The sequence below is a fragment of the Salvia hispanica genome, chromosome 2 (genome assembly GCF_023119035.1).
Source record: "Salvia hispanica cultivar TCC Black 2014 chromosome 2, UniMelb_Shisp_WGS_1.0, whole genome shotgun sequence".
In the NCBI taxonomy this organism is placed as follows: Eukaryota; Viridiplantae; Streptophyta; class Magnoliopsida; order Lamiales; family Lamiaceae; genus Salvia; species Salvia hispanica.
In genome coordinates this window covers 33627524-33654050 of record NC_062966.1, presented here as the reverse complement: position 1 = coordinate 33654050, position 26527 = coordinate 33627524, and the positions used below count along the sequence as shown (strand labels likewise).

General features: G+C 36.4%; 7 protein-coding genes across 8 annotated transcripts; 3 read left to right on the top strand and 4 right to left on the bottom strand.

Moving 5' to 3' along the window:
- Positions 1–2756: 2756 nt before the first annotated feature.
- On the top strand, positions 2757–3811 carry LOC125207736 (dof zinc finger protein DOF3.4-like). Its single transcript, XM_048107203.1, has one exon. It carries the CDS (start codon positions 2896–2898, stop codon positions 3574–3576), a length of 681 nt encoding a protein of 226 aa, XP_047963160.1. The 5' UTR covers positions 2757–2895; the 3' UTR covers positions 3577–3811.
- A 701-nt stretch (positions 3812–4512) lies between these two features.
- Positions 4513–7479, bottom strand: LOC125208615 (THUMP domain-containing protein 1 homolog). Of its 2 annotated transcripts, XM_048108268.1 has the most exons (8): positions 7338–7479; positions 7144–7260; positions 6346–6550; positions 5999–6297; positions 5567–5706; positions 5351–5471; positions 5005–5145; positions 4513–4737 (listed from the first exon to the last, which is right to left on the bottom strand). In XM_048108268.1, exons 1-8 carry the CDS (start codon positions 7395–7397, stop codon positions 4648–4650), a joined length of 1173 nt encoding a protein of 390 aa, XP_047964225.1. In that variant the 5' UTR covers positions 7398–7479; the 3' UTR covers positions 4513–4647. The 2 variants fall into 2 exon arrangements, with proteins under 2 accessions (XP_047964225.1, XP_047964224.1); XM_048108267.1 differs by having other exon boundaries at positions 5999–6550.
- Positions 7480–7757: 278 nt separating this feature from the next.
- Positions 7758–11326, top strand: LOC125208553 (nuclear pore complex protein NUP58). Its single transcript, XM_048108190.1, has 6 exons — positions 7758–8274; positions 8387–8501; positions 9093–9566; positions 9944–10433; positions 10886–10926; positions 11118–11326. The coding sequence occupies exons 1-6, from the start codon at positions 8006–8008 to the stop codon at positions 11151–11153; spliced, it is 1425 nt and encodes a 474-aa protein (XP_047964147.1). The 5' UTR covers positions 7758–8005; the 3' UTR covers positions 11154–11326.
- A 661-nt stretch (positions 11327–11987) lies between these two features.
- On the bottom strand, positions 11988–12580 carry LOC125208555 (RNA polymerase II transcriptional coactivator KIWI-like). The gene is made up of 2 exons (XM_048108192.1): positions 12375–12580; positions 11988–12292 (listed from the first exon to the last, which is right to left on the bottom strand). Exons 1-2 carry the CDS (start codon positions 12495–12497, stop codon positions 12107–12109), a joined length of 309 nt encoding a protein of 102 aa, XP_047964149.1. The 5' UTR covers positions 12498–12580; the 3' UTR covers positions 11988–12106.
- Positions 12581–12728: 148 nt separating this feature from the next.
- On the top strand, positions 12729–16361 carry LOC125208552. The gene is made up of 11 exons (XM_048108189.1): positions 12729–12918; positions 12995–13042; positions 13123–13224; positions 13339–13425; positions 13505–14071; positions 14399–14893; positions 15071–15135; positions 15232–15325; positions 15426–15505; positions 15626–15958; positions 16187–16361. The coding sequence occupies exons 1-11, from the start codon at positions 12799–12801 to the stop codon at positions 16218–16220; spliced, it is 2025 nt and encodes a 674-aa protein (XP_047964146.1). The 5' UTR covers positions 12729–12798; the 3' UTR covers positions 16221–16361.
- LOC125208554 (salicylic acid-binding protein 2-like) lies at positions 16279–19994 on the bottom strand. Its single transcript, XM_048108191.1, has 3 exons — positions 19479–19994; positions 17025–17162; positions 16279–16826 (listed from the first exon to the last, which is right to left on the bottom strand). The coding sequence occupies exons 1-3, from the start codon at positions 19830–19832 to the stop codon at positions 16542–16544; spliced, it is 777 nt and encodes a 258-aa protein (XP_047964148.1). The 5' UTR covers positions 19833–19994; the 3' UTR covers positions 16279–16541.
- A 1061-nt stretch (positions 19995–21055) lies between these two features.
- On the bottom strand, positions 21056–23447 carry LOC125203775 (salicylic acid-binding protein 2-like). Its single transcript, XM_048102217.1, has 3 exons — positions 23028–23447; positions 21698–21835; positions 21056–21419 (listed from the first exon to the last, which is right to left on the bottom strand). The coding sequence occupies exons 1-3, from the start codon at positions 23391–23393 to the stop codon at positions 21138–21140; spliced, it is 786 nt and encodes a 261-aa protein (XP_047958174.1). The 5' UTR covers positions 23394–23447; the 3' UTR covers positions 21056–21137.
- Between the last annotated feature and the right edge of the window lie 3080 nt (positions 23448–26527).

Sequence of the window (26527 nt, the reverse complement as noted above, 5' to 3'; positions counted from 1 at the left end):
CGCGCGTGTCTCGCCAGCTCGAGGCCGGCCTCGCCGGGACGCGTCACGTATCGAGACAACTCGTCTCGTCGGGACGAGACGGATCTCGCATCACTGTCTTGATGCCGTCTCGTCTCGTCGAGACGAGATCGAGACAGCATCGCTGCGCGATGCGGATGCCCTTATTTTGGATTGTCCTATATACATCAATACATGGGACTTGGAGATAAGAAACAATAAGTATTGAATTGTGACCTTCATTATTTATTGATTAATTAATTCATACGTGTCTGTCCTGTAAATTGTACTTAATTAAGTTTTTTCATTACACTATGCATCACTACATCAGTCACATTTATCTTACTATTTTGGTGTCATCATTCCACTACATTATGATCCTTGATTACACATGCATCAAATGTTCCTTTAGAAGTTACACATGCACATACATGCACCCACTCATTGAGCAATAGCTCACGGTTTAATTATTCCATAATAGCAAATGAGCACATCTGCACATATATAACATATTCTAATAGATTGGAGTTGTCTTGTCAACCTACCTAACTGATTTAATTTCACATTTTAATCTCTATATATGAATAAGTTTGTAAAAGAAAAACAAGTTCGGAAATGCCTTTAATTTTAAATTTGAGAAACATTCCATTGCAAATAAAATTTTGTCATTATCGGAACAAAAAAACGGTACATATATAGTGCAGTCTGATAAATGTAGGAATAGAGGAGATTATATTCTCCTAAGACAACAAGACAAAAAGATAGGCAATCTGAAAGCACAGAGGCGTGGGGCCCGCCCAAGCCCTAACACTGTAGAGAGAGATAGTGTGTGAAAAGGACTAGATAGAAGGAGTGCGCGCGCAGTCAGTGGTCAAATTAGCAAACAGCTTCACCATCTGCCACTTACAAACAGTACAATCACGGCTCCTTACGGCGTGCTACTCATCAACCACCCTATTCCCCGACCAACCCCCCACCCCACCACCCCCACACCTCAACTAGCTTAATTTGTTTTATTCGGAAAATTACAAATGAAATTTAGATTAACCTAGCCACTGTAACAAACTAATTGAGGGGTGGGGAACAGGGGGATTACGGTGAGGTGGAGAGTAGGGGATTGTAATGTGGGAGACATAGGAACGAGAAATCCGGCAAGTAATTGGAGTACGGAGCATCGGATGGAATTGTAGAGAGAGAACGAGAGAGAGGGAAAAGGACGGGTCCGGAGGTGGAGGGAAGCAATCCAATAATTGTTCACCCACGCTAGTCCGACAATCATGATATTGTCTGTCCTAATTCAACTCCTTCCCATCAGTCAATCTTTTTCCTCTTCTTACACGCTCACTGTGTGTCTGTCTCTCTCTCTCTCTCTCTTCCCGCCTCTGATCAATTTCGGTCTTTAACCATTAATCTACTTTGTTTCTACATTTGTTGCATTGCATACTTTTACTTTAGAGTAAAATTCAAAATTAATTTAAAAATTAGGAGTATCAAATAGTGGTAGTATTTGATAGAATCTTGGAAGGACAAAAATGACGACGCCAAAGTCCAAAACAAATCCCACTGTGTCTGGATAAGTATGGCCAAGAATTTGAGATTATTTATTAAAATCCCAATGAACATATAGCACGGTTTTCAGTTAGTGATGAACTTGGTTCATTATTATTTGTAATTGTTGTCCACTATGTATACTAGTGAATCATAATTCCCCGCATATTATGTACTCCTATTATACATTGCATATGATGACTATAGTCATTACTACACATGCACATGCTTTTTTACATTAATTACAACTAAAATGATCGTGCACACCATCCTACCCCACCAACATCATAATCATCGATGATGTCTTCTTGATATGATTTCACCAATGTTACACCAATTACAGTTTCAAGGTGACATTCCCTTATTAATTCACATTTTTACAGTAATGACCAAGTTAAATCATCAACACACTGGTCCCCAATAAAACCAACATAATAGTCATACTACAAACGACTTAATTTGGTTTAAGTAGTAGTACATGGCTTTTATAACCCAAAAGTCGAAAAACACCAGATTTGTGTGATTCTGGATACCACCTCCGAGGTGATATACCTAATACAAATAATACTTATTACAGTAAGAAATATTAATTGTGTTAAACTTACAACATTTTATCAAACAATGGATCACATATTACAAATATAATTTTATATATGAAAGACTTAATGTAAGTTAAAATATACAAATAACAGAAATCTTAGTTTCAAAATCAACACATGTAACCGTGCATTTAGTAGCATACTAGCATGAGTTTAATGTTGTACTAATATGAATATTTGTCTCTATGATTATAAATTCTGATCCAATTCTGGTACATTATATTATGATTTTTTAAAAAATAGTCTAAAGTATAATAAACTTTATATTTGTGTGCTATTTTCCACAAAGTCGGCAGGTTATTGTCATATCCGTTTGGTGGTGATTTTTTTATCCCACTTGACACAGTACTTAAAGTGATCTAAAATATCACAAACGTTTCGTGCTTATTCCGTTTTTAAGTGAAAATATCTTATTACTTCAAATTGGAAATAACACATAAAATGTAAAATTTGTGATGTTTTAAATAATTTTGAAAGAAATTCGTGACCTTAATAATAAGGCAAGCAAGAAAAAGAAAATTTGAAAAGAAAAGCATGGATATGTGAAAGTAGCCGTAGCAATAATAGGAAGAAATGTTGGGAATTCATGCATATAAAGAGCCCCCCATATGGAAGCCGACTCATTCCTAAAACTGATTCCTCTGCAAAATCTGCTCTCTTTCTCTAACCCCTCACTCCATCCACAATATAAATAAACCCTTCAATCCCCAGCCTTTGAAGCCACTCCTCTTTCTCCAAACACAATACATACATGATGGCTGCTACAGACACTGCCGAGCGAAAGGCAACGCGCTCAGGGCAAGCTCCGCCGCCTGAGCCGGAGCACCTCCCCTGCCCGCGCTGCTCCTCCACCAACACCAAGTTCTGCTACTACAACAACTACAACTTCTCCCAGCCGCGCCACTTCTGCAAGGCCTGCCGCCGCTACTGGACCCACGGCGGCACCCTCCGCGACATCCCCGTCGGCGGCGGCAGCCGCAAGAACGCCAAGCGCTCCCGCTCCGCCTCCGCCGCCGCCGCGGGGGGCCACAATGTCGTCTTCTCCCACCCGCCCCACCACCACGACTTCCGCGCCTTCCCCGCCGCCGCCTTCCCCTTCGCCGCCGATCACTCCGCCGCGGGGCCGTTCTCCGTCTCCGGCGACGCTAAAATCTGCGGGAGCTTCACCTCGCTGCTGAACACGCAGGGGGCCGGGCTCTGGGCTCTGGGCGGGTTCGGGCTGGGCCACGGGTTCGAGGAGGTGGGATTCGGGCTGGGGCGGGCTGTGTGGCCGTTTCCTGGGGTGGTTGAGGGGGGGCCCGCGGGCGGGGGGTCTACTGTGGCGGGGAACACGTGGCAGATTGAGAGTGGGGAGAGTGGATATAGCAACGCTGACTATTTTGCTCTGCCGGATCTTGCTATTTCCACACCGGGAGGAAGTTTTATGAAATGATGATTTAAATCATTTATTTACTTGTGCTTTTGTATTTAGGAAAGTGAAGTTACGAGGTAGCATATGCATATGAGAGGAGGAATATCGAAGTTGGTTTGGTGGCAGAGACTGTTTTTGCAGTTTTCGTGAATGCCAATCGCCATAGGGGTTTTGGTTGTTTTTTAATTGGCCAATCATCTTGTTCTCATGCCATACTCCTACATCCTTATGAATGTTCACAGTTTTTATTTTTTTAGTGCAGTTGAAATATGCGAAAAGAAACAAAAGGCTTCTATATCTTCTACTCCTACTATTGTAATTAGTGGGTTAAGTACAAAATTTGATCACATTCAAAATTTTCCCGAATTCGAATTTCTCCCAAATAGAAATTGACCGATCACCGACAGGCAACAATTAAATACTGTATGTCAGATAACAAGGACTTATATAAGATTATGACGTTCAAAAGTCATATATGTTGACATCAAATGTGTGTTACAAGACTTTAATATTGTATAATTTAGTCATGACATATATGTTATTATTAAGTTCCTTGGATAGACTAAATCTACGTATTGGTTAAACTAGTGATGCTGTCTATTGATGGTGCATAAACGAAAGATCTAGTACATGTGTGTAATTACTTTAATTATATGTTTAAAAGTCTTAAAATGATGAAGTATGTTATGTTAGAACAGAACCTCCTTGTAGTTGTACCTATTTTAAATGGTATGTTATGTACTCCTAACGTTTTCTGTTGTGGTGTTAATTAGATTAATTACTTAATTAGTGTATTAATAGAGTAGTTGTTATTATATCCTACTCCTAGTTAATTATTTTGATTGAGTAATTCTGTTCTCTTAATGGAGTAGTATAAGTTAAGTTGCAGTGAAGTAATTCAACATGCAATTTATCAACCAATTGCAGCCCAAATCATGTGTGGTTAAAAACTAAAAATACCAGAACATAAATTCACCAAATCTCTTATCAAAAGCATCAAGTAATTCAGTTGAGTTCCTAACGAAAATAGAAGAAGAAAAAGTAAAAGAAACTCTGTAGATCCATGCCTTTCATAACATAAAAATAGTAATTTTACTCCTCATTTGAGGGGCTGCTAAGCTGCCTCAAGTTATACTTTGCGAATTCCTTGTACTTCTCCACAACTCCAATCAAGCAAACAGTCTGAAATCACAAAGTATCCATCAATAATCAATAATTCAATATAAAGAGGAAGATACTCATATTTAAAGGTATTATCAATTTTCAAAGAATAACACCATGTCAATGCTAGTCATAAAGTTAGTCATTTCATCGGGGAAATTTGAAGTCAGTCTCATCTTCAAGGCATGCTTATGCATGCACAATCAGAGTGTCGGTTTTAAGTCAGTTATGGAGTAGGTGCACGACAAAATGCAGTCAGATTTTATTAACAAAGCTGAATTTTCTTACCTTGACAATTTGGACCATAATACTTATATCCGGGTTCGCCAGATCGACCTTATGAATAGATGGAACACATTTGGCAACTGCATCGATAACTTTTGCACGATTGATGCCAGTGTTTGCACGAGCATCATACAGAACTGAAAACTGAAACAAAATAATCAATCATGAGTAAGGATCATGTTGTGTTTTTGTATCAATCAGAAGAACTGTCATTTAGAGGAAGTATCGAAAAGATTAAATATCCATATGAAGTCGATTCTATGTATGAATCTTCTATATCAATATTTGAAATAGTACTATTATTTAATGTTCACAAAACAAAACAGTAATTAGAAAGTGACACATTTACCTTACGCGGTTTCTCAGTTTCTACAGGAAAATACTTTTCGATGACAGGTTTGATGGCTCGTCTGATTTCTTCATCTGAAGGGTAGCATGATACTTCAACTGGAAGCAGCCTTAAAAGAAACCTGTTAAAAAACACCATGCTCTCAGCTGGGTGATACCAAATGCTGGGTGTATTTTGAGAAATCCGGAAAGAACATGTTAATTGTCAGGTATTAACCTCGAGACGTGTTTCTTGGTTACAGCAAGAGAAGTCATCATGCGATGCACGATATCTTTTGTGCTGGGATCTCCTTCTCTCTTACGCATTTGTATGAAGATAACACCATTACAACCAGTGTCAAGTTTACAAAAACGCCTCTGCTTACAAAAAGAGATAAATGCATCACCCAAACAGCAGCAGTAATAGACATGAAAACATGTGGAGAAGTGAGAACTGAAAAGAAGATTTCAGGTTTGGAAGCCGTCATTGCTGATTTACTTTATCAATAAGATGACAACATAAAGAAAAGAAAACAATGAAACAGAGCATTCCCTGGCTTCCTTACTGCTTTACTTAAATTATCATTCATATTTCAGGGACATAGATAATTAAGGAATCAGCTGCATTCAGGTGCAAGTTGAATAACAATAAAGTATAATCTTGGCTTACCTTGCTCTTATCTCCCAGTTCTGCCAGCTCAGCTTCAATCAACTTATCAACAGATTTGGTCTCAACCTTTTTGGACAAGGTTCCATTGTTTGCAGCATCTGCATCGGTGCATTGCCTCTTAGCCGGTGGCCCCAGAGCCTCAGCTTCTTTGTTATCTTGATTCTCAGGTGTCTCAGATTCTTTGATATCTTGTTTCTCAGGTTTCTTTTCCTCTGTAAGTGCTTGATTCTCGGAAGGCACAACATTCTCAGTTTCAAGTCTTAACTCATCATTTCCATTGTCAGTTGAGGCAACAGCATTTTGGTCGTTTAACTCATCATTTCCATTGTCAGTTGAGGCAACAGCATTTTGGTCGTTGTCCTCCCCAGTCTCTAGATTGTTTATATCCTTTGCATCAACTTTATCGGCATCTTTGTCATCGTCATCGTCATCGTTGTCGCTGCCAGAAGAATCCGATGCGAATTTTATGATTTTGTTTGAAGGCTTCTTAGGTAATTCTGTGTGCTCAACTCTTAACTCCGCATCATCATCATCCACCAACTCCTCATAGAACTGTTTCAAACAAATATATTAAAACTTTAACTATGGACACCACTTTCATGCTCTAACAAGAAGAAAAAAAGAAAAATCAATTTATAGAGCATCATTCATATCATCCGACAATTAGAATTAGAAATACTACTTCCTCATCTAAATACGCAATGATATAAGCTAAAAAGCACCTTATCACAACAAAATAGCAAGGCGTAATGACTAAAACTTGTATGACAATAGGTTTCACAATCAACTTACGAACTCTATTTTTAAGGGAAAATCCACATACCAGCTAATTAGCTTACTTATGTGCAAATCAATAGAAAATATGCCGCACAGTACAGAAAAATATTCATAAAATCAACTTTATGATTAAATAGAACAATTCAAAAGATTTAGGTTTCCTAAAATGAATTCATGAACAATGGAACCGCCATGAAAGCAAATGAAAATACAATTAAAATCATATAACACCCAGAAAACAACTAAAATCCTAAATCACACAACTCGTACACGCAAGGAACAGAAAGTTAATTCTAGTACTGATTGAAAGGCACAATTTTTATTAAAAGTAACTCCTTCAGTTTTGATTGAAAAATATATATGCATACGGATTCAATGACATTGATAGCTTCGTTTGCTGCCTGGTGCTCCCTCCCACCATCGCACGTTATAAAGAATCCCTCAACTCCCGGGCGCAATGGGTAAGAACCCTTTTTCACTGGCTTCTGCAAAAGCAAGCTAAACAATCAGTTGAAATTCACCGAGATATGTATAATTAAAAGAGAGAAGCGTGGGAGATTACATATTGGGGGAGGTAATTCTTTCTTTTCTTGTTTGGATTGGATTTGTGGTCGGGCGCCATTGAGGAGCGAGCTGCAGCGGTTTGTGCCGAGAGAGTTTAAGGTGCCGCCATTTTCTCTGTCGACTTGCTTCATCAATTCCACGTCGCTGAAAGCCCAATGGGCCTTCAATCCAATTGGATTACATTAATTATTTCCTCTGTAAAATTTTTAGTTATTTCCACATTGGATTTCCTTCTATATAAAATGACTTAATATATTAAATTTTGCACAATATTTATCAAAAATTGAGAATTTAACGATATTATATGATTTTTTTTTTTGAAATTTACAAAATAAAAATTGCGTGTTTCTGTTGACAAAGAAAATATTTACATATAGCGTCCTTCACTTTTTTACATTTACGTTTTATGTCCTTCATTTTTATGGTGATGGCGCCTTTTTCCTTGGTTTAGGGTTTTGATTTTGAACGGAGGAGGAAACGGGTTTTACAGTTCAATGCCAAAAAAACTTCAATTCTGCACCCTAACATTGTTCCGGTGCTCTTCACCTCCAACAATTTCACCATTGAAAAGCTTCAGTTTTTGTGAATAATTCCCGGAGATTACAAGCTTCGGATCGAGAATAGTCCCCTCGAATTCAAGGTTTGAATCGTGAGCGGTTCTCGAAAATGGCATTCTCATTCTCCCCTCAGCAGCCTCAGCAATCTCTATTCCAGACTCCTATTCAACAACCCTCGCCGTTCCAACCCCAACAGCAGCAGCAACAACAATCTCCTTTCCAGTTACAATTGTCGCAGCCGCAACAGCAGCAGTCTCAGCCACAGCCGCAGCAACAGCCGCAGCTCTATCTCTTCACGAATGACAAAGTTCCCGCTTCTTATGGTACCAAGTGGGCTGATTTACATCCTGATTCGCAGAAAGTCCTGCTTCAAATTGAGTAATTTTCGTTTCTCTTGCGCCATCCTGTTGGGTTTTGTCGTGTTCCCTTCCCTCTTTTGCTTTAAATTTTTATCGGGGTTGATTATGAATTGAGTTGTGTGTGGATGTAGGGAGAAGATATTGGAGTACAGAGACGAAAGCCAACGATTGGACCAATGCAGCAGGCTTTTTGATTCGTCTGTCTCTAACAACGGATTTGAGCTTGATGCCAGCTCTATTGTGCAGGTTCATATAACACTTCCACTTATGTACTCAATCTACGAATTTAGAACTAAATCCATAGCATTATATAGGGATTTCGTGTCAATGATTTGGATGCAGAGATTTTCAGAGGATATATGGTGCTTTTGACAAAGAACTAAATAAGTATCTGACAATGTCTCTGTAATCTGTCTTTTGTATGTCTGCGATTAGGCCTTTGGCTGAGATTCTTCCTCACGATATGTATCTAGTTAGGTGTTCTGCTAAAATTGTAAGACTTCTCTTAATCTTATTCCGGAGACCATCTTTTTAGGCAGTAGTTTTGACTAAGACAACTTGATGAAGTGTGTGCGAATGATCTTACTTCATGCTTTCTATGTTTTCCTTCAATTCCTGTATGTTCTTTTTATGTAATAATAATATGGCTCCTTGATTTTCAAATATTAATGCAGAAGCCTGATTATTTTCTATGATGAATAACTTCTTATTTTGCCGACCTAGATATATAGGAATTTGAACTATTTTTTGCGATGATGATCATTTTTGTGAAATTATGTGCTGTCAATCTGATTGATTATTAAGCACTTAATGGGTATCTATGATATGCTTTCTCAGGAACTTGGTGGAATTACCATTTCTATGGAGAGGCAGAAGGCGACCCTGCAAGAGCTTATGACTGTTGTGAAAGATATGCTGCGAAATACAGAAGTAGCTGTTCGATCTTTTATGATTTTACGACCCAGGTTTCTTCACCAAAATAAAAATTCTCCAGCGGGTGCCACTGCACCATCCCAGCCTTCTGGGGCAACTGTCACTCAAACACCAAGTGCTCAGCCTGCGGGAAACTCTATAGCTCCTGTTTTTGATTTTTACAGTGGGCTACCAAAGAAGCCGTCGCCCTTTTTGCAGCAAACTGTTGCCCGCTTTGAGAAATATCTTTTGGAGTGTCGTCAGTGGATTGAAGAATTAGAACAACTGCTACTTTTAGACTCTGGAAAACATTCTTTAAATTCAAGTTCTTCATTGTTACAATCTCTGCCTAAAGTCATGACTAACGTACATGACTTCTTTGTTCATGTTGCAGCAAAGGTAATGAGAAAAGTAGCTCCTTTTGTTTTTGGTGGTATATAAATATCATAAATCCTTCTCCTTTTTTCACTTACTGATGTACTCTTTGCCTGGTATTTTCAAGCCTATACATGTCTGTTTTCTCAATCTTATATTATAGCCTTCTGGGATTCGAAATTAACAGAATATGAAAACCTTTCAAATCTGTTTTAAAACTCTGATGCATTTATTCTGTGCATTAGTAGTACACTTCAACTCAATCTTTCTCTAAAGGATAGGTTTCAGTATACGTATTTGCTTTTGCTGGAGTACTGTTGTTTTATTTGCAAATGCTTTGTGCTTTTGCTTTGAATTGTACACCTGGTTCCCTTGAGTTGATCTCCCTAACGATTGCGTAGGTGGAAAGTATTCATCAGTACATCGAATCTATGAGAACAGCATATCTTGCTGACCAACGCCATCGAGGAGATGAGAATGATCCATTTCTTGAAGCTGATAGGAGGGAAACAGCCAAACAGGAGGCTGCAGCTCGAAGGGTTCATCCCACTATACATTTACCTAATGTTCCTCAACCATCTAGTCAGGCTACAGGACTCTTAGCCTTGTCAGCGCCAACTGGAGCATCAACTTCAACAAACCCGTCAAGCTCCACTACTGCACCAGCATCAAGTGGAACTGGATCTCTATTCTTTCCTACTCCTGCTGCTGCCTCATCAACACCCTCTTTATTCTCAACCCCTACCAGTTCAGCTCCATTCTCATCTTTGTTAGGAACTGCTGCTTCACAGTCATCACCTTTTAGTTCCTTGTCTGCTTCCTCATCTGCCTTTGGTATTTCCACACCCACCCCTGCTGCAGCGCCAGCATTCTCGACGCCTTTTGCTACAGGTCAGTTATCAGTTTCTACTAGGTGTTGAATTCTCTGTAAATGCCAAAATGAATAGGAGAAATAGGAACAGAGAAAAAGTGAAGAAGCTGGTGTCCTTTTGTGATTTGTTTTCAAATTCTAAAACTAATTCTTTCCAACATGTGTCCATTTGCTGCTACTGTTATTGATGGATGCTATAAAATTGGCCAGCCAATGCATAATGTGATGTTATAGTCTCCTTAGTATGTCTCGAGATACTGCAAATGTTTTTTATGAGTTTTTGGACTAAAATGTAATTATTCCCGAATAGTGTTACTATACATTTGTAGAGATGATTCTGAGATGTTATGTTACAGGACAAAAGTCACTTTGATATCTTGCACGTACAGTGATGCCATACGAGATTAGTTCCTTTTCATTGATTACATGTTATTTGCTCTATCTCACTGAACATCCTTTATTTTGTCAATAGGAGCTGCAACTGGGTCAGGAGCAAGCTTCGGAATGGCATCAGTAAGTAAACTTGCCTTATCCTGGAAATAACTGCCCCCGTCTTGACTAGATTGTTTACGCTAGTTAAGCAAGCTTTAATCATGTCATTTCCGATTGTGATTCAATCTAGAATTAAGTGGTCTTAGGCGTTCAAAATTTAGCAGCAGCGATCATAGTTTTATTATTTATGTACATCTCCATTTGTCCTGCAGAAGGCGAGAGCGAAAAGTCGCACAGGGCGGCGCTAGTGATGAAGAAGAGACCTCCATTGTTACTATCCATCTTATTTGTTTCAACATAAAATGTATCATTCCTTGGGGATGTAGTTTGACCTCAGAAATTTCATTGTAATTCTGAATCTTATTACTGGAAGAATTGCAGATATTCTATTAAAATTGCCTTTTGCGTTTCCTGCTTTCCAGATTGGGTTTCTCTATTTCTTTCTCAATCATGTTCCACTTTGTACTCTGTAAAGATCTACTAGAGTTATGTCCTAAGCTACGCTTGGCATCATGTTTCCACAGCAGAATACGCAGCTCGGCCTCAACTTAACCGCGTTGCAGCTATGATTGCTTGCCTAAAGAGAACACACGAACAATAATCTGAGCTCGAATCCAGCTGAAACTGGGATCATTTCCTTCCCCAGCCCAGCTTGTCCCCACAAACTGGTATGCATGAATAGAGCTTAGGCCCTGATCTCAGGAGCATCTCCTTACTTTAGCATCTTGAAACGCCACATTTGCCTTCCCAACACCTTCAATCACCCTTGGGCAGGCAAGAAATTGCATCTGTAGCAGAGGCGAGCTCCCCCTTTTTGTCACATATCAACCAGATTGTTCTGAACTCAAAATTCAGCATCATGCATCACTTCCCCTTGTATAAAGTCGCCAAGATACTTCTAAGGACAGGCCTGATTCTAAACCTTAAACAACTCATGGAATTGACATAGAAAACCTTAAACAACTCAAATCAACGTCGTTAATCGATGGGATTTGGGATGAGAACATCTTTTTCAATTTCTATTGTAGAAAACTTGTTTTTTTGACCAGAGAGGAAAAAAGATGATGAAACGGAGATGCATATCGCACCAATCATCAAGCAGTCAGTACATTGTATTCGAGAATAATACTGAAAACATTCTACAGATAGTTACCATACAAATCAAAGGCTCGTTCCTAAACACACAGATCCATAGACACCGTTATGTATTCTCAATCTCCTGGTTAATTTCATCGACGTGATCTCTAAGAATTTTCCACTGCTCCATGGACAATGAGATACCTTTCTTGCCAGGAAATTCCTTGCCGTCTTTAGAATAGAATTCCCTGATGTCCACCACAACCTTTCCCTGCCAGTTCCTCACCGACACTTTCCGATTCTTCGACAACTACATTCCACATAAATCAAAATCAGGGTTTTTTAAAAAAAAAATAAAAAAAATCAGTTTACGTTATTAAAAGCACAGATACCTCACATACTACGATTTGATCAGGGTCATCTAAATCATTGTCGGGCTTGGAAATCTTCTTTGGAGGCTCGTCGCCTTCGGAGAGCGCGCCTTCCTCCTCCCTCTTCTTGCCCTTGTTCGACATTTCCACTTATTTCAAGCAAATGCTGCAAAAGAAGCCAAATGAGAATAATTGTGAGAGACGAGTGAGTGATAGAGAAAGGAGGAATGTATGCGCTAGGGTTTTATTATTGAGCCGTTTAAGATTGCTGGCCGGTTCAACCGGACCAAAAAAAACCAATAACTATTATTGAGCCTTTTTTTTTTTTTTTTTTTTTTTTTTTTTTTTTTAATCCCCAAATCCAAAAACCAATAACTATTTCCATTCCTTTCTACTCCCACTTAAAAATTTGTGTTCTTGACAATCAAATCAGCACGATAACAAGATGAGTCCTCGCCCTGAATACATGCGTCTCCACCGGATCCTACACGACTCTCTTCACCGCTTCTCTACCAGCACCATCACTCAAGAAATTGAGGAGGACCTTCTAATTTCTCTGTCTCAGGTTATCTTTTACATTTCTGTTGACAAGGGCCTTCCAATTGCTTTCCAAATATTGCTTAATCGTTCCCCAATTGTAGGTTTTCAGACAAGTTAAGCAGTTGATTGATGAACTTGACTCTGACGAGGTCTGCACTTTCATTCATTCTTCACACTGTCTAAAAATCATTACTTTTTTTCCTATTGAAAAGTCTTTCCTTTTCTTTAGGAGGAGCTGTTGGCAGACACTGCCTTTGATGGTGAAGGTTTTATTGATGCAATCGCACAGTTGGATAACCGTCATTGTTTGGCTATTATCATTGGTGACTTGGTAAGGCTTGCCACACCATTGTGCTAAACTATTTTTGTGTTATATGACTTGAGCTAGCTGATTCCTGGACTTGTGTTTTTTATTAGACATCATGATTTTGTAATTTATTTGCAGATGTTTTTGCTCACTATCAACCGTCAGTATGCTCAACATTTAGTAGGGAACACTCTTGTGGCTATTTCTGAGTTTTTGCTTGCATCGGTATGATTCTGTAGTAATCATATAATTCATGGCTTCTCTCATGTTTTCTGTTTGTAATTGCATAATGTTTTTCTTTCAGGATGGTGACTGGGATGAATTTATGCAGTTGTTGTGCCTTTGCTTGGATTTGGCAATTCGCGACATTCTTAAATCTTCTCCAGATAGTGCATTTGAAACCAGACATCTGGATTTTAATCCATCTATAAGATCCTTACTGGAGCTGAAACTGAAAAGTGCAAATTGGTCTGTGGTGGCTGCTATTTTCCGAGTTATGCGTAATATACAAAAATGTCTGAAGCAAGATATTTATGAGAAATGCATGAAAACATACTTGGATTCTGTCAGCTCTTTATTGATAAGTTTACCGTGGGACTTATTAAGAGAGATCTATGGCCGTGCAGAAGATGTACTGAAAATAGATGATTTGCAACTGAGAGAAATGACTACATTCTTTGGATATTGCATTCAGTTATTCTGTTCTTTGGTCTCAGAAAGCAGTTCTTTTGAAGTTGAAGCTGAAGTTGATTTTTCACCTATGATTTGGCAAATTGTCAACCTTGTCCCCAAACTTACATTGTGGTGCCAAGTTGAGGTTCAAAGTCCTCATCATGTCCGCATGTCTCATTACTTCAGACACAAAGTGCTGGTAAATAATTTGACTGGTCATACTCTCAAGAATGGTGTGATAATTGGAGTGATGGTGTTCTTGTTTTCTGCTGATTAAATATATTATTTATCTGGACTTACATTCTATCACATCTTCTGATGTACATTCCATACACCTGCCACAGCATATCTTGTAAAATATATGTTCTTCCAACTTTCTTTTAGTGTATGAATGAGTGAATTTGGTTGTCGAACTTTATCTCAGTGATTTTCTAATGATTGTGTTTCTGACTTTGTTCAGATTGGCTATATTTCATTTGATAGAAGACCATTACCATGCCTAACCTGGTAGATGTTGCACATGCAGATGCTCATGGTCAAGGTTAGTTCGATAATCCGTATTGGGCCAACTATAAGCAAGACATGGATTCATCTAATGCATGATTACTTTGAAGATCTATTATTGCAACCTCTATCTGGGGGTAAACTCGACCAAGATGGCTTTTTAGAAAGGTCCCCATTTTGCACGAGTATATTTGATGGGAAACAACACAATATTCCATCTTTCCATTTGCAAAGGCTGGCGATTTTGCTTTTCTTGAAGTGTTCGCTCAATTTGGTTGGCATGGAAGGAGGTCCTGATGAACAGGAGTGCATGGATGAAAATCTGAAGCATATAAGTTCCTCAGACCTGAATTTGGAATCAGAGTTTTGTAGAACTAGTTACAACAGCATAGGTTTAACAGAGCTCCATAAGTGGCTTCAGTTACACGTTCATGTGGATATTCTTCTAAATGATGAGTTGTATTTCGAACGATGTGTGAGATTCACGCTATCCTTTATCCAATTATTCATGCACGAGGTTTGTTCTCATTGTTCTATCTTATCATGAGAGTTATCGATTAGCTTCTTATGCATCTTAAAATGTGTATCAGTGTTATAACTTTATTGTGATTTTTCAATTTCTTTCAATTTTTTGTAATTTTATCAGCTCTCATGCATTTATGTTTTTCAATAGTTTCATCCCTTTGAATTGTAGGATGATATACTGTTTAAAATGCTCTTGCAACTGTTTCACGTGCCGTCATTCTTTCAAGAACGTCAGTAAGTCAAACACGGATTGTAGGGCCTCTGTTTAGTTAGTGCCTTCTGAAGTGTTTCTTGATGCGTTTCCTGATCAGTACTTGTAAATTATTGAAGGATTATTAACAACGAGCCACTTGCTGAAGTGAAGAATCGTCTTGCTGCTGATGTGTTTAATCCTATACATTTGTTCCATTTATTTCTTGCTGAGGTACCTTTGCAGAGAAGGAAGATCTCATCAAAATCCTTTTTCCTATCTTAGCAAGTTCTCTTTTATTTTATGCAGTAAAGTTTCTGTATCTTTGCTACAGATAAGCTATGATCATCAAGTCCTTCTTGACTATCTCATCTCGAAAGATACTGGATCTATCTGTGCTGAATACCTTTTGAGGTTTGTATTCGAAACTTCCTTTATCTAGCATGTCTTCCCTTGAAATTTGCATGGTCTTTCAACAAGCATTGAGTATTTTAACAGATGGCTCTTTCTTTAACAATACATGGATTCTGCCAGATCATTACGAATCATTTGCAATTTCTGGAGCTTATTTGTGGAATTTCCGGGAGTGAAAGATGATTCTGGCCAATCGTGTGTAAAGAGACGAAAGATTTTAGCTAATTCAAGAGATATCAAGGTAGCAACATATCCGGCACCATTAAAGGAGGGTGGGACTCCATCACTCAAGATGGAGTGCAACGAAAGTCATGCACATGGCAACAACAGCCGTATCAATTTTAAACGACCATTTGTGGCTGCTCGGGATTGCTTGGCTTCACTGACCACGTCCATTGACAGTCTCAACAAAAAAAGTTTGTTTCCATACAATCCACAGGTGCTTCTGCGTCGGTAAGTCATTTTCCTGCCATCTCATACAACTTCTGAACATTCATTTGTGCATATCTTGCTCCAATAATTGTAATTTCGGACTTTGTATCAAAATCATCTTGCATCCATTTTTCGGCCCTCAGAATCTGGACGTAGCTCGTCCGATGCTTCCAGGGCCCAAAAATTGGATGCAGTATATCCTTGCTGATTGCAACAACATAATGTTCTCACTCTTTGATATTTTTGCAGTTTGATGAAGTTTCAGGAGCTCTCTTTTCAGTAATAGTTGATCCAAACAGTTACTTTACAGAATCACTATCTCATAAGCATAGGTATTTCAGTTTCAAGTAATGTGGAATGGTCATTCACTCCCATCCCTCTAATTTTTGTATAAATAGATTCAATAATTCATTTTTTCGAGCCAGGCATGGTTCCTATAATAGGCACAAATCAATATTTGGGGTTGGCCGATCATTCTCGAACCGTCAATTTGGCCCATGGGCTCAGGCCAAGAGACATCACTATATGGCCTGAGAAATCACGCTTATAAGTTTTATAAAAATCATTTAAACATGGCAATCGAATGACCCCATAAAATATATATTTAAGCATATGTATTAGCGATCTCGAGTAGAGATTGGCAGAGGTGTTGGGGCTGTGAGATCATAGGCATGTGATCAGCATTCTGTATGACCTTCACTTCATCCACACCATTTGTTTCTATCTGCGAGCGTTGGCAACTTTCTGGAATAATCTTATCTTCCGTGCACACAACGTATGCCATTTTCACCGATCCATACCCTTCCTTTGTGACTAATGCACCTATCTTTGATAAATCTTCATGAAAAAGCGAGCTTGGCCTTACCAACATTTTTGCTAGTTCCAAGTCCTTCTCAACATCCACATGTAACACCAAATAAGCACTCTTAAAATTAGTTAACAGTGACAATAAACATTTGAAGAATAGCATTAATTAAATTAAATAAATATTTCTTCATGAGAATGGAAGAGAGACCGCGAGTGAGAATCAAGAGCAGATGTTGTGCTCTTCACTGACCACCCACGGTCTCTCAACTAACACACGTACCTCGCGTGAGGAAAGGTTGTAAAGTTTGGAGGAAAGCATGTTGGGGCCGAAGAGCATCGAAGTTAGAGGATTTTCATTGGAACCATATGGTAAGTATTGTGTGTCTAACCACCCTTCTCCTTGAGTTATATCCGAAAGCTTCAAATTTAAACAGAACAAATATGTTAAGTTTTCTAAATAAGATTAATCCAATCACTACTATAGTTAATTAAATATAGATAAAAAAGAATATGTTGAAATCCCTAACTTCTAGTTTAAAATAAACTTGTTTACACGCGAATACACCGTCACTTGATATATTTTTGTTTGTGCATTCAATCTATGAAAGGCGAAATCAAAACTAAGTCGTTTTCTTTCATTTTATAATTCAATCTTAATACTCTATAAATTTTATCATAGCAAATTGAAATTAGTTTTTTTTAATCGGACTCTGCAGATTAGAATGGAATATAGTTCGATTATCAATTTATACTAGTCAAATTTGGGGGTGTTCGGTTGACAAGATTAAATCTCATGATTAAATATGTATCATGTTTGGTTCATAAGATTAACCCCCACAACTTAATCCTAGATGGATAGTCTCATGATTATTAGTCAATATAGCCTCCCCATTCCAACTAAAATAATCCCACAACTTAATCCTAGATGGATAGTCTCATTATAATTAGTCATGGTAACCGAACACCATCTTTGATGATGGAAAAGATGACCTCATATGTTGGCTTCGGAAGTGAAAATGTAGAGAAAATGATAGAATAGTATTTGTGTGTATAGTAATGGCATTATTAGTGTTTATTTATTGAGAATGACTTGTTTAAATGTTTTATTATTATTAAAGTGTAATTAGAAAAGAGATTTGACAATTATCTTAACATTCAAGTAAATTTGAAAACAATAAATCTATTTGACCAAATTTTGTACAACCAAATTCTTGTTTATTTGACAAAAAAATAGATTTATTTATGAATTTAATTAAAATATTAGATACATATATAGTACATGGAAAGTGCATAATATTGTGGTTATATATTTATGATTTTTTATAATTTTTTTATTTTTTTAGAATTATATGTACTTTAATTCAAATTTTAAAAATAATAGAAAGAAAATTTAAATATAAATATAAAAAATGAGGTTAAAGGCTAATAAGTCTTTTTAACTTATCCACTTACTATATTTATAATTTTAATATATAATTAATATATCAAATTATTAATATAACTTTATTTTGGTTGTACAAAATTTGGTTGTTTATCGTTGCTCGATTGAAAAACCAATCATGTGGGGCAAGTAGAAGCCACGAAGTCTTGGTGGACTGTTTATAGGTTGATTGCTCCGACCAATTTATTGATTTTATTTATGTCTATCACACATTTTGGTGACATTCGTGATTTCATAAATATAAATCCTAATCAAATTTCGTGCATCGTTGGTTACTAGGTTTTCCATGGACTATTCTCCATAGGCTTGACAATTGACACATTATTTTCTGATCGAATAATGAACGTTTTATATTCAAGTTGCAATGATCCCACTCCTATGGCATATATCGGTGTTTCAATCAAATGATATCGATTGATTGATCATTTAATAAAACGATAAAGAAGATAAGATGCCATCCTCTATTATGTGGACTCTATCACTTGCACAATTAATTCTTACTCCCCCCGTCCCCTATTAAGAGTCACACTTTTCCATTTCGGTCCGTCCCCAATTAAGAATCATACTTCATTTTTACCATAAATAATAAGTAGGTCTCACATTCCACTAACTCAATTCACTCACATTTTATTATAAAATCAATATAAAAAAATAGGTCTCACATTCCACTAACTTTTTCAATCAACTTTTCTTTATATTTCTTAAAATCCATGCCCGGTCGAAGTGTGACTCCTAATCGGGGACGAAGGGAGTATTCATCTTATGTACTCACATACTATTATTATGCTTTTTGAATTTTTGAGGTCCATTAGGGGGTTGTCGCCTAGTTATAATTTGCTATTGTAAAACTAAAATAGTCACTAAGATTTAAAAAAAAAAAACAAACAAAAGTCACCCTTTACAGTTTTGTCTTTATTATAAAAAATAATTCAACATTATTTGTGAATTCATAAATGGTGAATTGTGTCTATTTTGCCAACAATTACAACCTAAATTCCAGAGTTCTTAATTTTGAATTGCGAAGAAAATCATAATGAAGTAAAATCATAATAAATAGCTGAGTCGCTTTTTTTTTCACCAGCTTTTAGAAAATCAGAATAAATAGATAAAATAGAGAAAAATAAAGTAAGAGAGAAAATAATGTAGAGAAAAATTTAATCTTAATTGCATTTTTTTTATTATTGTAATAACAAAGAATTATGCTGGGGGATGAAGTAAATCAAATTAACATTAGTAGTATCAAAATATTCATGTTGTTAAAATATGATACTCCTAATGTAGGAATCTAATTACCTGAGGTGTAGAGCCAGGCAGGTAAGCAGCAATAAAAACAGCAACAGCAATTTTGTGAGGATACATTTCCATTGCAAGTGAAATATTCATTCCACCAAGGCTGTGGCCCACCAGAACCACCTTCTCCGCCGCCGGCAACGCGGCCATCAGCTCAAGCAGAGGCTGCGAGTACTCGGCCAGGCTGCGGACCTCTTCCAGGCTTCTCCTGTCTATGCCGGATGCGGCTAGGTCAAGGGCCGTGACCCGATGCCCGGCCGCCTCAAGCAGCGGCTTGAGCTTGTACCAGCACCACGCACCGTGGCAAGCGCCGTGGACTAGAACAATATGCACCGATGGTTTTGAGACAGCTTCCATTACAACTATGTGATGGAGTATATAATAAAGAATCGATCAAAACTGAACCACGTCTTATATCAAAAATTTAACACAAAATTATAGCCCTTCGATTATCATGATCAATTAGTTCTTCACGTAACATTCACTTTGTTAGTAGACTAGTCGTTATAGAATAATATACAATGTTGTATAGATTCATTGTTATAATGCTAATTATTTTTATAAATCAAGAGAAAATATTGGTTTCCCACATATAGACCTAGAATTATCAATTGGGCCATGCTGACTGAGCCCATTTCGGCCCAGAAAAGGTGCGGGCTGTTCCTTCGAAGCGAACTTCAGTTGGGATATTTCTTCAACTCATCTGCAGGGTTCGGTGCAGATGTGAAGCACTACTACTAATTCTATATTTAATTATATATTCTTATAATTTATATATTTAAAATACCACCTTACAAATTAATTTACTACTTAAAAAATAATTGCAATAAGATTATTTTAAATAGAAACGTGGGCAACACTCTCGTTTATCGGTTTATGGCACATTAACAATATTTATTTTATTTTATATATAAAGTTGATTCTAACACTTTAAAAAAATATTATTTTCATCATTAAATTACAAATTATATAAAATCGAAGCCCGATTTAACCATTTTACGTATAACTTCAAATAAATAATTATAAGGTGTGTATGAGTGTATATATAAACTACAATTGAAAATAGATCTTTTTTATAAATAACTTAAATCCTTTAATATAACTATTTTAAACTAATACTAAAATTCATTTTTTTTTGGGCACAACACTACAGTACAACACAACACAGCCTAACGAAGCCAAGAATATGGACAATGGTCAATGATGGGTTCATTACAATTTACAATCATATAATATGAAAATTCATGGATGTCGTCGAGTATACTAGACGTACACGATAGGCTCAATGCATGTGCCTTTTTAATGTCCCTACATAAAATCAAATTCGATACTAAATTTTGCAAAAGTTTTACATTGAAGCAGTGTTGACTCAAATTCATCCACACTCTTTTATGGTCTTCCTCTACCATCTATTCTATAATTTATTGCAGTAGTTATAAATGATTTTCCAGGAATGTACTTTGTTGGAACTGGAAGACTTGACTTTTTGGACCCTGTTTTAGGCAATTTTAATTTTGCACTACAAATTAATAGAACAAGAATACCAGAAAATGCATAGTATAAGTCCCATTCCGATAATATTAATAATGAAAAGAGAATGTTTATAATATCATCAAGTGCACGCAATTAAATACTCCATGTAAAAGTATTACATTGAAAATATTAAGCATAAACTTTTGCTATCTCCAGTAAACATTGACAAACATCACGAGGCTTTGATAGCATAGCCATGTGATCAATATTCTCTAAAACCTTCACTTCATCTACTCCATTCTCTGCAATTTGCCACTGCTGAAAATCTAGTGGAATTCCTTTATCTTCCGTACACACTGCGAAGACACTCTTCACCGATCCAAACGCTTCCTTTGTGAATCGACTCCTCTTCGATAAATCTTCAAGAAACAGAGAGCTTGGCCTTAGCAAACTTTTTGCTAGCTCCAAGTCCTGCACATCATCCACATATAACTAACTTCAATTTGAGAAATTAGGTGCCACTGATAAAAGTTATGGAAATGAATAGTATAAAATCTAAAAAGAGCTAAACTTTTGTACTCCCTATATTTGGACAAAATTACATTATTGTGCAATACTATCATAGTGCTCCACGATGTATACAAAATGGGTGGGCCACATTTGAGAACTGAATACTCACTTTGTTGGAATTAAGCATACAGTATTAAATACGGATACACAAAAATATTGAATAATATGATGAGATTTACCTCAGGTGAACAAAGTTGGTACAATTTGGAGGATGTGAAATTTGGGCCAAACAACATTGAGGTAAGATTTTCTTCAGGAGAGCCATATGGAAGAAACTCAGTGTCTAGCCAAGCTTCTGCTGGAGTTCTCTCGTTATACTTCAAATTAAACACACATAAAAATTAACTATAAATATATGACAAATAATAAATTCATGAAACTATAGGTTTTCTAAGAAAGCTAATTGATTTGTACCATTCCTTTTCGGACATGGACGTGATATGTAGTAACTTTTACAAATATTAAAAGCTAAAATTAATTCATAGGCAAACGAAGAGTGAATTAATGAGGGGTTTGCAAATCGATTTAAAAGTACATCGTTTTTTTATGTGTGATTTATTTGAAGTGCTCTAGCTTTCGTTGACAAAATAATAAATGCATCCTAACTCATACGCACATGGTTTTATTTAAATGGTGATTGATTTGGACTACTTTAATCTTCTAAAGTAAAACATGCACAGTAGAAGTTAGTTGAGGAAAATTAATCACGCTGTCGAAATTCGATACATATACGAACCTGTCCACAAAAATTAATAATGTGACACTAAGGAAAATTGGTAACATATCAAGAGAAAAACAAGTTGAAATATTGTTAACCAAAAATGAAATTCTTCTCATAAAATAGTTAAACTTATTACAAATAGCTAGATAATAGGATTAGTACTTAATTTTGATACTCCATATATACAGAAATATAAAAATATGACTATTTTTTTGTGGATGAATATATGTTTTTTACTTATGGACTCACCACCGCTAAATTGATGATGTACCCACGCGATCGTCATCGCTCTTCAATCCAATTCGAAATAGTATGACAAAACGATGATAAGAAAATATGTGATGGTTCAAGTATGTGGACTTCATCAAATGCAATAAATTATGATATCTGTATGTCAAATCACATATTGGACCCCTTATAGTTCCATCTCAAGGGTGTTTTATTAGACAATAGTATTATTTAGATCGTCCAAAAACTTTTATGTCTTAGGGCAATATTAAATTGACCTTGTTATCAAATGTAATTAAATTAACATATTTTCTATAAATAACAATATCCGGGGACCTATGCTTTATCTAGTTTAGTTTATCTTCTTTCTAGCTTTTGGCATAAAGTGTGGTCTAATTCAACAAATCCTAGCTGTGTACATACTAATACTATTCACCATTTTAATTAAAAAAGTTGTGTGTGAGTTGATCAACGTTAGAGTGGTAATGCTTGAGACGAAAAGTTTCAGGTTCAAGTCCACCAGGGTGCGACCTTTAAATTTATAAACGTAATTTAATTACCTGATCAAGAACATAGGAGGGAGCATGTGTGTGATTAGGCATGAAAGCAGCCAGAAAAACAGCAACAGCAACTTTGTGAGGATACATTTCCATTGCAAGTGCAATATTCATTCCACCAAGACTATGGCCCACCAGAACCACCTTCTCCGTGGCCGGAATCGCGGCCATGAGCTCGAGCAGAGGCTGAGAGTACTCGTCAAGGGTGCGGAGCTCTTGGAGGCTTCTCCGGTCTATGCCCGAGGCGGCTAGGTCGAGGGCCGTGACGCGGTGGCCGGCCGCCTCGAGCAGCGGCTTGAGCTTGTACCAGCACCATGCACCGTGGCATGCGCCGTGGACCAGGACAATATGCACCGAGACAGCTGCCATTGCTATGGATCAGCAAATATATTTGATGATGGAGTTTTGGTTGTGATTTGTGCTTGTGTGCGTAGGCGTATTTATAGATAGTTCAAGACAAAAAAAATTAATTAAAATTAGGTAGATGTCTTGCTCATATGTAAGTTATACAAGACGTGTTTGCTCTATAGATTTTTTTTGTAGTATTGTCAAATTATAACAAATTTGAACAAAGTTATCTAATTAAAAGAAATTAATATTTTATTGGTGGATTTTCAAGTACAAATGTTACAAAATTCAGTAATATATACTGATAGATAAATTAAGCTAAGTGTCCGTAGGTAAACTTACAGACGAAATAATGATGAAAACTACATTAGGTAAAATTTCATCCAATAAAATATCGTCTAACGATTATCAAATGATTACCAAGAGAGTATGCCGTCCATATGTCAATAAATGCTTTACATAAAATGTAAGCATAATTTAATTAGAGTTGTTAGCAACTTAGCATCTATTACTAGTGAGTTAACCTATGAAGGACTCCAAAAAGGAGACTTGATTTCATAATTTAATTAGAGGAATTATATTAAATTAGAGGAGTAATATTCATAGATGGCTGCAATATGGGACCATCCTTGTGATTCAAAGTTGACTGATTAACGGTGCGACTGTCAATAATTAACAGATTAGGAGATTTATTACTACTATCTACTTATGTATAAACAAATTTCTGTTAAAGATGATTAAACTCGAATAATCGATTTAGAGTATGTAGTTATAATTGATAAGTTCAAATTATAAATCGACAAAATATAATTTAAAACGTAATTAACTCTTAGTCTTAATACTCCCTTAGTCCCGGATAATTTGGGTCACTTTGACTGGGCACATGTTTTAAGAATTGTAATGAAAACTGGGTTCGAAAAAGTGAGTGGAATGTGAGTCCTACCTTTATATATTAGTTTTATAATAAAATGTGAGTAGGAATGAGTTAGTGGAATATGAGGTCCACTACTAAAAATGGTAAAAGTGAAATGAGATAAACTATGTGGGACGGACAGAAATGAAAAACTGAGACGAATTATCCTGGTCGAAGGAGTAATAACTAAGATGATATTGTCAAATTAGGTGCCAGCTATAGATGATAAACTGGGTGTCCACGTGTCGGAGGCTCGTAGGCCTAATTTGGTTCCTGATGGAGAAATTACAAGCGTGAAAGTAGTAGTACTAATCATGAATAGTTCTCCACGTTCTATTTATGATTTCCTTTTCTGTATCAATGTAGTATAATGATTGGACCATCAATTTAACTAAAATTGTTTGATGTAAAGCGAAACGTTCAAATTACAAAGATGGTGAGCAAAGGTTCGACGGATCAATCAAACTCTACTACAAAGCAAATAAAAAAACCAAGAGCTAAAACAAAAACAATCCACAAGTTACCAAGATCTTATAAGCCTGGGGACACCCCGCCGGGGGCGGACCCATTTGGGTGGGGCTAATGCTCTTAATAAAATTGCATTTTAATCTTTTTTCTTTTGTATTTTTTAAAATTTATCAATGGTTAGTGTAAATTATTATGTAAATACCCCTATTAATAATCAAAATTATTAAAAAAATATATATATTAAAACAAAATTTATACTCCATCCGTTCCATAGTAATGGAAGCATTTCTTTTCGGCACGGAAATTAAAAAAAATTGTGTTAGGTGAGTAAAGTAAAGGGAGAATAAAGTGTAAAATGAAAAAGGTAGAGATGGAAAGAGAAAAAAGTAAGAGAGAGTAAAGTAGTTGTGGGAAAATATGTTGACTTTTACTAAAAAGAGAAATAACTCTATTACTAAGGAACATACCAAAATGACAAAATGATTCTATTACTATGAAACGGAGGAGTATATCATAGCTCTTATCATTATTTATTTCCGCGTCCGCCCTTGCACCCCGACAAACCAAAAAAAGGAGAAAGCAGAACAACCACGGACAAGTTGATTCAGTATTATAAATTGGAATTAGAATTGGATATGAATTTGAAGGAATTGGAATATAATACTTCCAAATCATTAGTTCGGCAAAAATGATGTACTGAATTCAAAAAATAGATATAGTGTATGTGTGCGCGCATGTGTAGCGTGCGTGTGCAAGTGCGTGAGTATGTTATGTGTGTAGTGTGGGTGCTGTCCAATTTTATACTCCCTCCGTCCCCGATTAAGGGTCAAACTTTGACCGGACACGAGTTTTAAGAAATGTAAAGAAAAGTTGGTTGAAAAAGTTAGTGGAATGTGAGACTCAATTTTTTATATTGGTTTTATAATAAAATGTGGGTGAATTGGCTTTATAATAAAAGTTGGTCACTACTTACTATTTATGGTAAAAATGAAATGTGACTCTTAATTGGGAACGAACCGAAATGGAAAAATATGACTCTTAATCGGGGACGGAGGGAGTAATTATTTGAAATTCCAATTATCTACTTTCGAGATGTAATTCAAATTGTAGAATTAAGAGTAATTAGAATTATAATTCAATTTCAAATTTAAAACTTTTGCCGTACTAAACAATGATTTTGGAACTGAAGGCTCTAACTCCAATTTTAGTTTTGCATGCTCAATTCCATAATCCCGAGTGAAGTTTAGAAAAAGTTCTACTATCACTTTTGAGTGAGGGTACGGTGTGATAATCAAACGTCAATTTAACCCATCAATTTAACTAATAACAAGACAGTATAATCATAGAAAATGAATGTTCTTCTCTCTTGAATGGATATAGAATTAGCATAAGTATGCCATTGAAATTCATAATTAATCCATATTTTTCGATATGCAGTAGATATATCAACCTTTTTTCCCCCAAAGTATATATACTCTCTCCTCATTCTCATAGTTAATAGTCATATTTTTTCTATTTAGTCCATTCATAAAATTAGTCATCTTTTATTTTGATAAATTAATATCTTTAATGAAATGAAATTATTCACTAATAATACTTCAATAATTTTTTTTCTTCTTGTACGTCTCATATTTTTCAATTTTGTTATTAATCCTCGCGTCATATCTTAGTAGTCGCCGAAGAAAGTACATATAGTTGAATTCAAATGAAAACATTTCGATAGTTTATTAAGGAGTGAAAATGTTTGGACTGGACTTATGTATACCTTGATTCA